The sequence below is a fragment of the Botryllus schlosseri genome, chromosome 3, assembly GCF_051294905.1.
Source record: "Botryllus schlosseri isolate E-star chromosome 3, Bs_hap1, whole genome shotgun sequence".
In the NCBI taxonomy this organism is placed as follows: Eukaryota; Metazoa; Chordata; class Ascidiacea; order Stolidobranchia; family Styelidae; genus Botryllus; species Botryllus schlosseri.
The window spans coordinates 18,604,654-18,619,144 of NC_137238.1; the positions used below are offsets into that span (position 1 = coordinate 18,604,654).

The 14,491-nt window shown below is 41.3% G+C and overlaps 1 protein-coding gene and 1 long non-coding RNA gene across 3 annotated transcripts in view; one reads left to right on the forward strand and one right to left on the reverse strand.

Annotated features, from left to right (window-relative positions):
• Window positions 1-14,491, forward strand: part of LOC145434977 (uncharacterized) — a 50,985-nt gene that overhangs the window by 26,404 nt on the left and 10,090 nt on the right. Inside the window, exons 10-15 of one of the 2 annotated variants that reach the window (XM_080312207.1) lie at window positions 4,954-5,144; window positions 5,292-5,385; window positions 9,255-9,445; window positions 9,588-9,681; window positions 12,407-12,597; window positions 14,315-14,408. In XM_080312207.1, coding sequence (XP_080168333.1) covers window positions 4,954-5,144; window positions 5,292-5,385; window positions 9,255-9,445; window positions 9,588-9,681; window positions 12,407-12,597; window positions 14,315-14,408 — 855 coding nt within the window. The remainder of the gene's footprint in view (window positions 1-4,953; window positions 5,145-5,291; window positions 5,386-9,254; window positions 9,446-9,587; window positions 9,682-12,406; window positions 12,598-14,314; window positions 14,409-14,491) is intronic. The other variant, XM_080312208.1, reaches the window with a different exon arrangement.
• The window catches only part of LOC145435009 (uncharacterized), a 210,186-nt gene that overhangs the window by 10,211 nt on the left and 185,484 nt on the right, over window positions 1-14,491 (reverse strand). The gene's annotated exons all lie outside the window — the stretch shown is intronic.

Consider the following 14,491-nt stretch of genomic DNA (forward strand, 5'->3'; position numbering starts at 1 on the left):
CGGCCCAATAAGTTGTGATCCGTGATTAGTAATCATGCAGACAATCGAAGCAACCTCGTTTACGACGTCGATTTCGACACGCTGGCGCTGAGAAACACCATCTTCTATCTCGACCAGAGGAGCGAATTCACGTTCTCATCTCTTAATTAAATTGTATTTGCGCCCATATTCGTTTACAAAATAATTCTCGTAGTTCCGTGATAGTCTCTTTAATTGGAGGCTTGGAGCGCGAAATAGGACATTGTGTTTGTGTATGCCTGCGAATTGAAAGTCATTCCGGCGCAAAGTGCGCATAATCATCACTTTAACAAAGCTTTGCCAAGCCAAGTTTTATCGGAAAATGCAACAATGCAGCTCAAACCTCGTTATAATGAGCAAACAATCGTCGCGATGTCAGACTAGGACAGTGGTTCCCAACCTTTTTGTCTTCATTCCCCACTTCAGATTTACTCCGAGCCTTCATTCCCCACCAGGACCGTAACAGCTCTTTGTCAGCCCTCCCAATAAAAATCGTTGGTCTTGGGCCCCCAGGACCCCCTCAACCCCGCTGAGCCCTACGCTTTTCCCTGCTACTTATCAGCTGCATCGGGTCTACTGTTTAGCGCGTCGCCTTACTACGACTAAACGCGCGAGGCGCGAAAAATTTATCTAATTCGTGTTTGAATCGGACAATATGATCGGGAATTTCATATATTTAGCTATCAATTTTTCATCCCCCCTCAGCTCACGTAATCAGATTTACTGGTAGAGCTGAGGGAGGTGTGTTGGAAAACGTAGGACCCCTAAATAAGAATTGAACATCTTCGGGCGGACCAGTTGGTATATTGACTTCGTTACATTATGCTATTTCGTGACCTCCTATATCTGTTATGTCAGGAGATATGGAATCGCCAAAACTAAAAGGCACACACGATTTCAAATTGGTATTGCTTTACTGGCAAATCATTTTTCCTGCGGGATGGCATTTGTCCTGTGTGGTTCAGATCGCATTGACAGGAGCATTCGGCGTCAGCCATTTAAAGCCAGCCAATTAAACATATATATTGTATATATATATCGAAGTTTTGGGTCACCACAAGGGCATCCCTTCTCGGCCAAGGTCTTCTCGTTGCTGATCGTTCTGGTACACTTCTCGGAGATGCATGTCACATGGCCTATAACTTCATATGCCATGGTGCGTCGTAGCGCAGCAATGGCCGACACCGAGGTCTCCATTTCTATCAATTCTACGTAGTTTCGTGGGGGAAGGGTAACCAATAATCAGATATTTGGCAATATTAAATCGCGCACCCAGCGCGAAATTTTTTCGAAAAAGTGGCATAAATTTTTAAAAAATACTTTAATTTATGTTAATTCACGTAAGAATTTCGGGCCCCTTCGAGCTCGCCCCCTCCCCAATTGGGGGATTTGGGGTGCGGAAGTTACGGTCCTTTTCCCCACTACCCAGCACTTTTGTCGTCACAGAGCAGCTATTTGCTGGTTTGACTACACAAGACACACAACCACACCAGTACGCAAGACAATCGCCTATAACTGCAACATAAAACGAATTGTGAACCGATACCAGTAACGCTCATAATTTCGCGAAATCGTTATTTCACGTCCAATTAGTCGTGCTGGATGCGTTTGTGACGCCATCATTGGCCATCCAGAGTCAAAAATGAGGTATTGTGAACAACACGCAATATAATTTTCGATACATACATTCCAGAGCAGTTAACTGGTAGCGGTAATTGCGCATGTGTCTCCGTGAATATGTCGACTGACCTGTATATAATTTTGAACAAATGCGTCTATTCCCCACCAGAAAGCATTGAATTCCCCACCAGTGGGGAATTCCCCACCGTTTGGGAACCACTGGACTAGGAAGATCCAAGTTGGAACCCCATTGTGCTGTACGCAAGTTGAATAATTACTGATTAGATGCGCGCTTTCTCGTTTGCTATCATCTGTAGGCTACTAATACTTGTCTGTATGATTTGTTATTAATACCGCGCATTGTGCAGTGCACGGCGTTGAATTACGTTGTCAAATATTGATGCAACACGAGCTTCTCGGCGGCGCAAATTCTGAATTTATTCGATTAGTTTTAATGGGAACCTTCTATGTTCCAATAAACTTCAATGCTGGACGGACCCTGTTGAGCTAGCGCAGGGGTGGGCAAACTTTTGAGCTCGCGGGCCGCATTCAACATCTAAATTCATTCGCGGGCCGCATTATATAAAATTGAGATTAATAGTGAGGACATGGAGATTATATATGTTCCTATTTGAAACAAAACAAACATTGCTTTGATGATATCGTACACACGTCAGAAACATGGAGAGATTTCATTGGCTGGTCGACTTCAATAACCAATTTGTCAAAACTATATAGATGAAAATCGGTTGTCCCGATTCTTAGAACAGGATTGGAATTTAAATCTATGAGCAGCGATCTGTTCATAGATTTACTAATTCCACTTTTGGTTCAGTTCCAGGACACACAATACTCACAGCATCATAACCATGTTAGCATCAAACACCCATCTACGATGTGTGGATAAAATATAAATACCCCAATTCTACACATACAGAGAACGAATCTACCTAAGACACGCGTAAATCGTTTGTATAAGCACATCACTGAAATAATTAGAACTGAAGTTATCCGAGTTATCCGAGTTACATCAATCTCGTTTAGGATTTCTGTGATGTTTAGTATATAGTTGAAACCTTTCAAACCGCGTGGGCCTTGAGATCGGGCTGTCGCGCCAGAAATTAAACATAAAGTAAGGAAGTATTTACCTTAAAATAGTGGCTCTCAAACTTTTTGAGACACGCCCCCCTTATGATGGTGAAAAATTTCGCGCCACCCTTATCTTCATATCACAAAACGCAACTATAGGGTGCTAGCAAACCTAACAGATAGTTAGATGGCACGGAAGGTTACGAATGTGGATCAGGAATTTTTCAATATGAAATTTAGACTAAATACACAGCAACAATCATGACGTGAACGAGAATCGCGCGAAGCGCGAAAAATTTTTCAGTGGAGGGGGCGCACCCCAGTTTTAGAACCACTGTCTTCAAATTATCATGGTGAAATAAACTAAGAAAAAGTTTATTGAAGTCCCCGCATTTATTCGATTTTTAGTACGGATTTTATCAATATTTTGAAAAAGTTTCTTTAGACTCTCGCGGGCCGCACAGAACGGTGTGGCGGGCCGCATGCGGCCCGCGGGCCGTAGTTTGCCCACCCCTGAGCTAGCGCAATCATATCGCGGATCGAATTCCAAACCTTTGGGATACGGTATGTATTTCTATTGATAAGGTCGCGGCATGCGCCCATATTGCTCTTACTGTATAACACGTGGATAATTAAAAGCGCACCATTTTACGATCAAAGTCGACTGGCTGACCGGAGCCTACGTAGGCCGTAGGTCCCGGGCTGAAATTAACTAGCGCGTTGTCGGCATTAAGACCCCAGGTGCGTAGCCACTAGCCAGGTAGTTTCTCATTCATAACTAGAAATCCCGTCCTTTTGAAATGCCAATTCACAAATTCGTATTATCGATGCTGCGTACTGCAAATCAGCGAGAATCATTTGTATGCGAAATTGGTCATCGATATCTCATGTGCTATTGTGCGTGCGACGTGCGTGCACTATCGGCGGTGGTTTGATTTAACGCGTCTGCATGTAGGCTCGCTACCGTCCGCAGATACACTTTCTCCAAACGGTAACAATTTCTGACTGTAATATTGTTTGTGTTTACGTATCTTTTTGATTAAAACTTATGCCCGCGTCTGCACAAATTGTGCTCGTTGCCATTGCCGAATCTGGGTATTCAGGTATGATTAGCCCACTCTGTAATTGTAATTATTGCAGGTTTGCGGCATGTCTGCAATTTCGTTATCAGCGCAATCTTGCCGGCCGATTTTACAGTCCAATAAAATTGATCACTACTATGTATTTCGCACAGCGTAGGCCTACCGAGGCTGATTTCAGCAATCTAACGATCCTTATTTGATGCACAAATTCGACATCATCTTTAGAAACGTAGATTCGGAACATTATCGCGATTTGACGACCAATATACGTTTACCTTCTACAAATTAAGGTGCATTATTTGCATCGAGGCGGGCCGCAAGCTGCGTTTGAAGTATTTTGTGAACCATTTTTGTGATAAATATTCTCGGAGCGAAAAGTTGAACAGTGTTTAATTTTGTGTGCCTGCTAGTTGGAGTTTATTCCAGTGCCCTTGATATTAATCCAATTATGCTTTGCGAACGTAAATCGGGACATGCAACAATGCAGTCGAAATCGATGTTTTGAATAGCAACCAATTGCCGCGATGCGAGCTACTCAATACTAAGTAAAAACCCACTGTGTTGGCGGTAAGGGAAAATTACTGATTGACCACGCGTGTTTGTATCATAATTCTTGTCTATCTCTCGTGTTCTAGGATTGTCGCGTCGCGTTACTGCTCAGTCCAGCGACGAATGCCGAGTGCGCGGCAATTAATGACACAATTTCGCAATCGTCGTGATGCGAATCTCGCTAATTGGTCGCGGCCCACGTAACACTAATAATACGACTTGTGGAATTGAAACTGAATATTAGCGTCATAATGGTCATTTCAAAAGGACGGGGTTTTGTGTTTCAAAAGGAGGGGGTCTCGACACCCCCTGGCTACGCGCCTGCCGCCACCCCATGCAAAAATAAAAGCCGGCGCCTATGTATATATATTTACGTCGATAAAGGCTCAAATTTCGAAAAAAATGAATTCAGGATTTTGGGTTTTATTAGGGGTCTGTAGTTCATTGAAATCTAATTTCCATTCATTCGTAGGCCTGTTAATATTCTTGGTGTCCTTCATTCCGTGGTTAGTGATGGGAATGAACCTATTATGAAAAATACGCTCTCACCAATGATACATGGCTGGTGGTCGGTGACCATACCTACTTATTTCAGAAAGGAACATAAGGATAAAATATGTAAAGAACCTTCCGCTGTGCAAGGTCAACTTCTTGACGGTCGGCCATGGCATGTGGCAGGTCAAGACGTGGAAATTTCCGAGACGATGGGGTTGAAATGCAAAAACAAGGATCAAGAAGACGAGACGTGTCTCGACTACAAAGTCAGGTTTTGTTGTCCGATTAAAGGTATGGCAGAAGCATCGCAAAGACTATTATACGTTGAATTGGATAATTAAATGATTTAAGTTGCATCAGCTTTCAATATTTGGATTCCAAGATCACTATATCGTATAGTAATGCGTCATTAGTTTATATTGTGTATATTTGCTTCAGAGCCTTCCTGTAGCGGAGATTCCGAATGGACCATGTGGTTTGATGAAGATAATCCAGATGACAAAGGAGATTATGAGGAATTGAGCGATTTAAGGTATGTTTTCAAACGATTTCATATTGCAGTAGGCGGCACTACACATTTATTGTAATGAGATACAATCTGCAATTCCGTACTGGTTACGATTGAAAAGAGGGCAATTCATGTACATTGAGATATTTCAGATTTTCTATTTAGAGCGAGGTTTACCAACCTTTTGGCCGTAGACCCCTCGGGGGCCATGACGTTTTTTCAGGGGCATGAGAAAATTTATCATCAGAACATCAGCCTCGAATTTTCGTTGTGACCGATGTGGCTTATTGACGCAACGTCGCAGTCTGGCTCCTTATACTCAGCTGGAATCTCGTATTGCCAGACAGAATCGTTGCGATCACTATTCAAAATTTGTGGCTGATTTTTGGGGTTCCAGGGCTATGAGAAGAATAAAATTCATATTTTCGTAATCAGCAAAGCAGCAGCTTTCCATTGATGCCCACTTCATCAATTTTAGCACTTGGCAAGCCGGTCAAAAATAGTTGTAAAATTGCCTTTGGTCAAATGAAAAGTATGACGTAACACAATTGCAGTGAATCGTTCAGTCTCGCTGTGTCCACACCATTTAGGACACTATTGCCCGAGCGGCTCGGAAGGATTTGATTGACATCTCCGAGAGCCAGGGTCGACAGATTTTATTGTGCCAAATAGCAGCAATGAATACTGACAGTCAGAGACGTGGTACTGAACAATCTGTATCAAAATGTATAATACGCAATAGGTATAAAGAAATTGAAAATCTGCTAATGTTTCTCGGCTATCTGCTACCTAATAGTAATTTTGTTTGCTTCTTTGGCATTGTCCTAGACATCTACTTACCATCACCGAACCCCAGCTATTTCAAGAAAAGCGTGGATGGCATTACGTCATGCCGCAGTCTGTCGAGTCTGAGCTTAGGCTTATAACCAAAGTATCATTTGTGGTGTGGACACCAGCAAATCTCACGGTTCAGTGAAATTGGGCTACGTCACACTTTCCATTTGGCTGAAGGCAATTAGATAGTAATTTTTGACCGGCTTGCCGAGCATTAAATTTGATAAAACGGGTATCAATCGAAAGCTACCGCGGTATTGATTGCGACAATATGAATTTTATTCTGCGGCTCGTCCTGGAACCCCACAAAATCAGCCTCGAATGTTAGATTGTAACGGAGTTTGGTAGTGTGACGCAACTATGCCGTCTGAGCACTGAGCAGCTCAGGAGCAATTACGCACGAGAGTAATACTGTGAATGCTCAATCGGTTCGGCAACGATGACGAATACGCTTTCTGTTCCCAGATGGAATTGTTGTGTCACAATACTGTATGCGTGTGATTGAAATTCATTGTTTCCTCCAAAGCAGTGCATGGTTCCTGACCTTTTCCCATCCACGTATCATTTCGAGGTAGTATGTAGTTTTCGCGTACCGCCTACATAGGTTACGCGCATCGAAGGCGGTCAAAAAACGCTTCCACCGTGTTGAGCTGCCGACGGCAGCGAAACAGAAAATAAACTGCCCATTTTAAGGCGTGGTATATGATTTCTGTAGTGGATCCATTTGGAACTCTTGTGGTCAAATATATTACACGGAATTTGGTTAAGTAAGAATCCCAGTGCTTTACGACTAGATCTTTTCCTCGTAGGCCGTCATTGGTAGCATTGCCCCTACGCACGACGACGACCTTACCACGACGACGACGGCTTCAAAACCTCAAAATCAACCCCACCTGAACTAATTACTCCCTTCGGTCGAAAAAAAACAGAATTTACTTGCGTACCACCTGGAAGAACTTCGCGTACCACAGGTTGGAAACCCCTGCTCCAAAGTCCTTGCGAATATTTATCACAAATGCAACAATTCAGCGCAATTTGTTGTTATAATTAGCAAACAATTGCCGCCATGCTAGCTACTCAGAACCTCGTTGTGTTCGACGTAATTGACGGATTGCTGATTGGATGCGCACTTTCACGTTTGTTGTTATTTGTGGTATTCATGGTTGTTGTTGTTGGTATGGAATTTTGGTGCTCGTCAGCAATGGCCTTGTGCACCAGGTCAATTAGTTATATATGCATTATTCCATTAAATCTCTCTTCCGGACAACAAAACAAATTCTATTGCCGAGGATATCGTGGCGGGATGGGTCAGTATGTTATCTATGCAGAAACGCACACCGTGTTCGGTATTCATGGTGTAATTCTACTACAATAGTTTTTTACATCTGGCTGATGTTCTTTATTATGATTCAGCATCTGTCGATTTGGAGCACGGTCCACTTACAGACTTTTTTTAAAAACACCGCTTAGGCAGATCGGATAGCGAGGAGCCTATAAAAGCCTTCCACGTCTGTAATCATCTGTTACATGCAGGACCTAACTGCCGCACCCCGACCCCCTAATTGGTGCATCGAGCGCGAAGTAGGTTCAAAGCTACCTCATGAATCAACGTACCTTATGGAGTATTTGTTTTTTGTAACTTCATTCAAGTATTCTTCGCGCCGTCCGCGATTTGACATCGTCCGATGTCTTGTTTTTAATACGGGTAACCACCTCCCTAATAAAACAATACGCATAATTTATAGGAATAGGCCTTTCGGTGTCGGCCATTGCCGTGCCACGACATACCAATTCATATGAAGTTTAGACCAACATGCGGCTACATGAAATGTCCTGTCAAAGATATCGACAGTGAGAAAACCTCTATCGAAAAGGATCGAAACCTTCGGTATATACATGCCGAATTGCCCATTGACCTTAATGGCTGCCTCCAATCAAGTATTGTTGTCGCCAAATATTTATAGAATCATATGTAATCGCTATGCCATCGACTGAATGCCATCAGTCAATGGTATTGGCAATTTCATATACTACTATATGAATAATCGCGAAAATATTCACGCTAGGCGCGACCAGACAACTGTAGCGCACCGAAAACACGAAAACTGGCGCCCACGAGCAGTGGTTAAAGGATAGTCGCGAAAGGGAATCTGGTGGGTCGCGCAATGAAATTTAGATGAAAAGTGGGTCGCGAACTGAAAAAGGTTGGGAAGCACTGCACTAGATATAAAAAAATCCACATCATTGTGACTTATTGGTTCAATAAGACCGTGTGATAGGCCTACATGGAATGCACAGGTCTTATTTCAGCAGATCAATCATTACTGCACAAGTGCATAAGGATGTATATACCAAATGAACATATATTTTGTGCGTAATGGGATTCTATATGGACGTGGAAAAGCGCTTCTCTCTTTGCTCTGGATCTTATATCGGCGCTGGCGTTGGTGCTAAATTAATTGACATTACCAATTAAAATCGCTGGCGTTTCCAGACTTGATAAAACAAAGAAAACTGGTACGCCGACAACGCTACGTCTAATGCGGGCTTAAAAAAGAGATACGTTGCCATTAGATTGTTCAACTACTACTACGACAACATAAGCTGTGATCGTTTGGTTTGCGGTCAATTTATTTGTGATGGAACAAGAGGATCAGTGAAACGTACGATTAGTGAATGACTGGTTGCTTTCACAAGTGCCACCGGCGTATCGCAAGCAATCCAAACATATCAAGATACAGTGATTTAATCGACACCGTTTACTTAAACTGACTTGTAAATTTTGCTCCGAGTCACGAGTCAATCCGCATTTGTGATGCGCCGAGTCATGTCAAGTCATACGAAAAAGTTGACTCGAGTCTGATTCGAAATTAACAAACAAAAGGGGAACGTAGTACAGTGAAATCAAATTTCCACTCATTATAGCCCTGTTCATATTTTTGGTGACGTTCATTCCGTGTTTGTACGACTGTACGTGCAATGTGGTTAGTGATGGGGCAAAACCTCCCATGCGAAATATGCATACATCAATGGCCGGTGACCATCCCCACATATTTCAGAAAGGAGCATAAGGATAAAATATGTAAAGATCCTTCCGCAGTGCAAGGTCAACTTCTTGACGGTCGGCCATGGCATGCGGCAGGTCAGGACGTAGAGGTTTCCGATACGGTAGGGCTGAGATGCAAAAACGAGGATCAGGAAGACGAAATGTGTCACGACTACAAAGTCAGATTTTGTTGTCCGATTAAAGGTATGAGACAAGGTTTTCGACGGTTAATATTGAATGAGGTCAATGTATGTAACCACCTCGTTTTGTTATCAGATTTTATCATTTCAAATGCAATCTTCCTTCCATGTACTACGAAATAGCTGTATTAAACATATTTCTTTAGAGCCATTCTGTAGAAGAGGTTTCGAATGGACTCGGTGGTTTGATAGAGATAATTCTGGTGGCAAAGGGGACTTCGAACTATTGAGTGATTTAAGGTAAGTTTCCCGAAAAAAGAACACATAACGTAATAGGCTATAGGTAGGGAAAATTCTAAAATGAATGGTCGCCAGCGATTAATGTGACATGTTGAATTCGGAACCTTGTGAAATATGCGTTAGAAGTGTATTACCTATTAATAATATTATTATCAAGGCAATACATCAATATTTTTTTAAAGAAATTCGAAAAAAGATGTTTTGCTAAATATGAGCGTTGATTGTGATGGACGACATCATCTGGTGAATTCGACAATCGGTGCTTAGTAGGATATTAATGTATTCAGGTTCGAGTTTAGGGTTATAAGTTAGGGTTAGGTTAAAGTTATGGATTCGAGGTTGCAGAATGGTTCGGGTCAGGATGTGAGGTAGGGTTAGGGTTTGGATTTGCGAAATGCCGACTTCATCAAATGCCGAATTTACTGGTCACCCAATGTACATGTAATTAATGTAATGTAGGCCTACGGTGACACAGATTGAATGAGCAGCTGATCAAATCATGGCCACTTTTTTCTAAGTTTAAATGACGAAGGCAGGCACCAAACTCTCTAGAGTGTATTTAACTGAGACTTAACCTTGAAAGAATGTTGCTACAGATCTGGTATGTGTGGTGCGACCATTCGATTCGCGTTCCTGTTTGATATGCCGACTTTAGCAATTCCAAGGTTCTCCGTGTACTTATTTGCATACTAAAAATATTTTCTATCCATATTTAGGCCTATACCTATTTAAACAAACTTCGAAAACTACAACTTCCTATCACATGCTGCATCACGGTGGAAACAGGAAAACCAAACGATAATAGAATCAACATTTATTTCGATATACTGTGTTACGGATGTCAGATTGTCGATATGGCACGTGGTCACGATCAGTAAACTATGAAACTAGGCTACATCCACGCCCAGTGTACTGTCTCCATTTGTAACATCCCAACTGGAAGCAGACCACTTGAGTATAAAGGTCACTGGTCTAGTATTTAGACGATTTATGTAGGTATTTACTCCTTTAACATCATTACCCGCAACCATATACAAACTATATATTATATCATCGATAAAGGCTCATGAACCGTAGAAAAATCAGGGATATGTATAGTGAGATAAATGAAAAAAACATATACTTCAAGTTTCGTATATTGTTAGGCGCGTGTAGTATAACTTCAATTCAAATTTACATTCATAGGCCTGCTAGAAATCTTGGCGAATTTCACTCCTTGTATGCACCACTGTAACATATTGGTTAAACAAGCGAAAGAACTTCTTTAGCACAATAGAGAGGGTAAAAGAATCTGTATTTGTCAGCAACAGTCCAAATCCAAAATAGCAATAACAAAAATGCAATTGGGTGAAATGTGGGAGGAAAGAAAGGCACATGTGAGTGGCTCGATATAACAGAGTCAACAATGCTGGACAACATCAATTGTATATACATCAATGACACTGGTCAACAAAATGAATTTTTTTTAGGCAGAACATCTGAGAGCCGTTTCTGGGGTTTTCGAGGTTGCTGATTACGAATATCACATTAGTTTTGTCAGATTGGCTCTTTTGTCAGAAGATATTTACACCCCTAAAAAGTCCAAAATTACTGTATTTACCCTTAAATATTTCACTTGGTAGGAAGAAAATCGTACTTTTTTCTAATTTTATAGTGCCCATAAATAACTAATTGGCTATAAGAGCCCTCATGTCATTCTCAGTCATTCTATCAATATTAACATGGCATGATGCGAAATATTTGTTTGTCAAAAAGCAGTTTGTCAAGCATGAAAATCGTACTTTTGCACAACGGAAATTCATATTCTCCTGTATCATTTGGTCATTCCACCTAGATTAAAGAGGATAATAAAACTATAACATTTGTCCTTGGAAGGCTTAACTACAATACTCATATGTGTCTCCTTTTTTGACTGGTAAATGGATAATTTTCCGCTGAGTCAACAAAGTGGATATACCTAGTAACCATATCAAACGAGAAGCTTAAATCTGGTATCTGATATATTCGAATACCGATGAAAGATTCCAGTTTTACATTATGAAGGAGTTCACTGCCTGTAATTTCCCCTAAGATGCAGTAAATAAAACTTTTTAGATGATCATAATGCACCCAACCACAAACAGTTGGGCCGAAAATTCGTATCTGCGTATCGAACACTTGAGCACAAACATGAGAACAAAAGTTCACTTCCTGTTCAGAAATCTTGGTATATTTTCCGATCATCTTGTTGATTATCAAGGGGAGAGGCTCTACCAAGACATCAGAACAACAAAAGAGAGATATCAGAGCAGATGAGATGAACAATTGAACATAATATGCCAGACCATTGCCGGAACCTTTCGAGAAACTGCACTAAATAGCTTACAGGCGAAAATCTTACTAAAAAAAAAACAATTTTGATTCAAAATGTATCAATAATATTATATTCCAACTGATTATTTCAAATTCACAATAGGTGGTTGACGTGAAACTGATTGAATTAATGCCACGTTATTTTAGTAGGCTATCTAGGTAAGTACTTATGTACATGACTGGAGTTTATTTACGTACATGATAATACCCCCATGGGCTATCTCCACAACAAGAGCCAATTTGAAAAAACTAAGGTCTTATTCGAAATCAGTGCCCTTCAGAACCCCCAAAACCACTCTTACTTTGTCTGCCTAAAAATATGTGTTGACCAGTGTAATATATGTTTGATTTCCGGTGACCTTATATTCTACAGAAAAGAGAATAAAGACAAAATATGTAAAATGCCCTCCGCAGTGCAAGGTCAACTTCTTAACGGCCTTCCGTGGCAAGCTGCACGTCAGAATGTGGATGTTTCCAAGAAGTTGGGGTTGAGATGCAAAAACAGAGATCAGGAAGAGGGGAGATGTCTCGACTACAAAGTTCGGTTTTGCTGTCCGATCAAAGGTATGGAGCAAGTATTGAGGTTTTTGAAGTAGGGTTACCATATTTCTCGATATATCTAGGGTTAACATATGTCCTCCTTTAGAAGGATTTGTCCTCCTTTTAAGGAAATTGGAAATGTCCTCCGAGGACACCTAAAAGTCCTCCTTTTGGACAATTCGTCCTCCTTTACAGCTGATAATGGACAGAGTCAACTGAAAATAGTCATAAATGACGTAAATAGGTGATGCGGACGTTCGATCGGGTCATTCGGGAGTCGAATGAAAGTGATGACCTTTCTTTAGTCAACACAACAAGAATTCCATTAAATATTACAAAATTCGTAAACTGACTTTTACAATTTGGTAGAAGTGTCTTCCTTTCCGATTCCAAAATATGATAAACCGTGACCCTAGTTAAAGGGGCTCTGCCTTCAAAATATGATGCGGTCACGAATGAAAGTTCAGGGCGTGAAAAGCATTTCAACAGCAATCGTTCTCCTCGGAAAACCATCGTCTTCAAATACAGGTATACGATTTTCACGAAAAGTATCATTCAGGTACATTTCTGATGCACTTGTCTCTAATGTTGCACTTTTGGATGCGATAAACGCTGGAAAAACAAATTTAGAATAGATGGTTGTCAGCCGATATTATGAAGGAAGTGTGTCTTACAAGCACGACGGCTGAGTTACGACACGTATAGGTGCGTTCAACGGAAGATGGTTTCGGTCAGAGGTATATCTCGGATATCGCATAATTATACCGTATTACCATAGTGTCCTACAATAGTGTGGACACAAGCATCTCTCACAGCTCACTGCGATTGGTTCACATCACGCTTTCCATTAGGCCAAAGGCAATTTCACGGTATTTTTTTTTGACCGGCTTGCCGAACGCGAACATTGATAAAATTAGTATCAATTGAAAGCTACAGCGGCACTGATTGCGACAATATACATCTTATTCTGCTCGTGGTCCTGGAGCTCCCCAAAATCAGCCTCAAATTTTGCATTGTAACGGAGTTTGGTATTGTGACGCAACCATGCCGTCTGAAAGAAGGTGAGAAGTAGCGCAAACCGCAAGCGTATTGGTCATTGTTGCGCAAGCGATTGCGCATTCACACTCTCACTCTCACTGAGCACTTGCTCCTGAGCTGCGTTATATTATTCCAGGCGGCATTTTTGCGTCACAATACGTAGCTCCCTTTCAATGAAAAACTCGACACTGATTTTGACGGGTTGCTTGTGTCCACACCATTGTAGGACACTACGGTATTACATTTGTATGAATATAAATAATTTCATGAGAGTTATAACGGACATCAGATCTAAACTTGTGTGACTGGGCCTTTGCTAACCTAAAGCTAGTTGTGCATCCATGATCACGTCGAGAAAATACAACAGTGAAAAACGCGACAGGAATTTCACATAGGGTCAGGAAGCCATGACGAATGACCTCGACACCAAATAGATATATGATTTGCAACGGTGCATGCCACGAAAATCACTGAGCTGCAGTCTGAATGCGGTGACTAGCCGAGGAAAATGGCTGTTGCCAAAATGTTTTCAGACCTTCAACTTCATTTTGGGACCATATCATATTCAGAACGCAGTGCCCCTTTAACATTGAAGGGGAGATCTAACGCTTACGATCATACATATCTGGATATTAGCTTTTACAATGTTGTATCCAGGTTCCCTTCCCTGTACAATATGTAATGTACTATATATTTATTTTAGAACCTACCTGTAAGGGAGATTCGAAATGGACAATGTGGTTTGATCGCGATAATCCTGGCGGCAAAGGTGACTTCGAACTATTGAGCGATTTAAGGTACACGGTTGTAAGTAAAAATTACATAATGACTAATTACCAGTTACCAGCGCTGCTACACAAGTAGAAGCAGAAATAAAGCT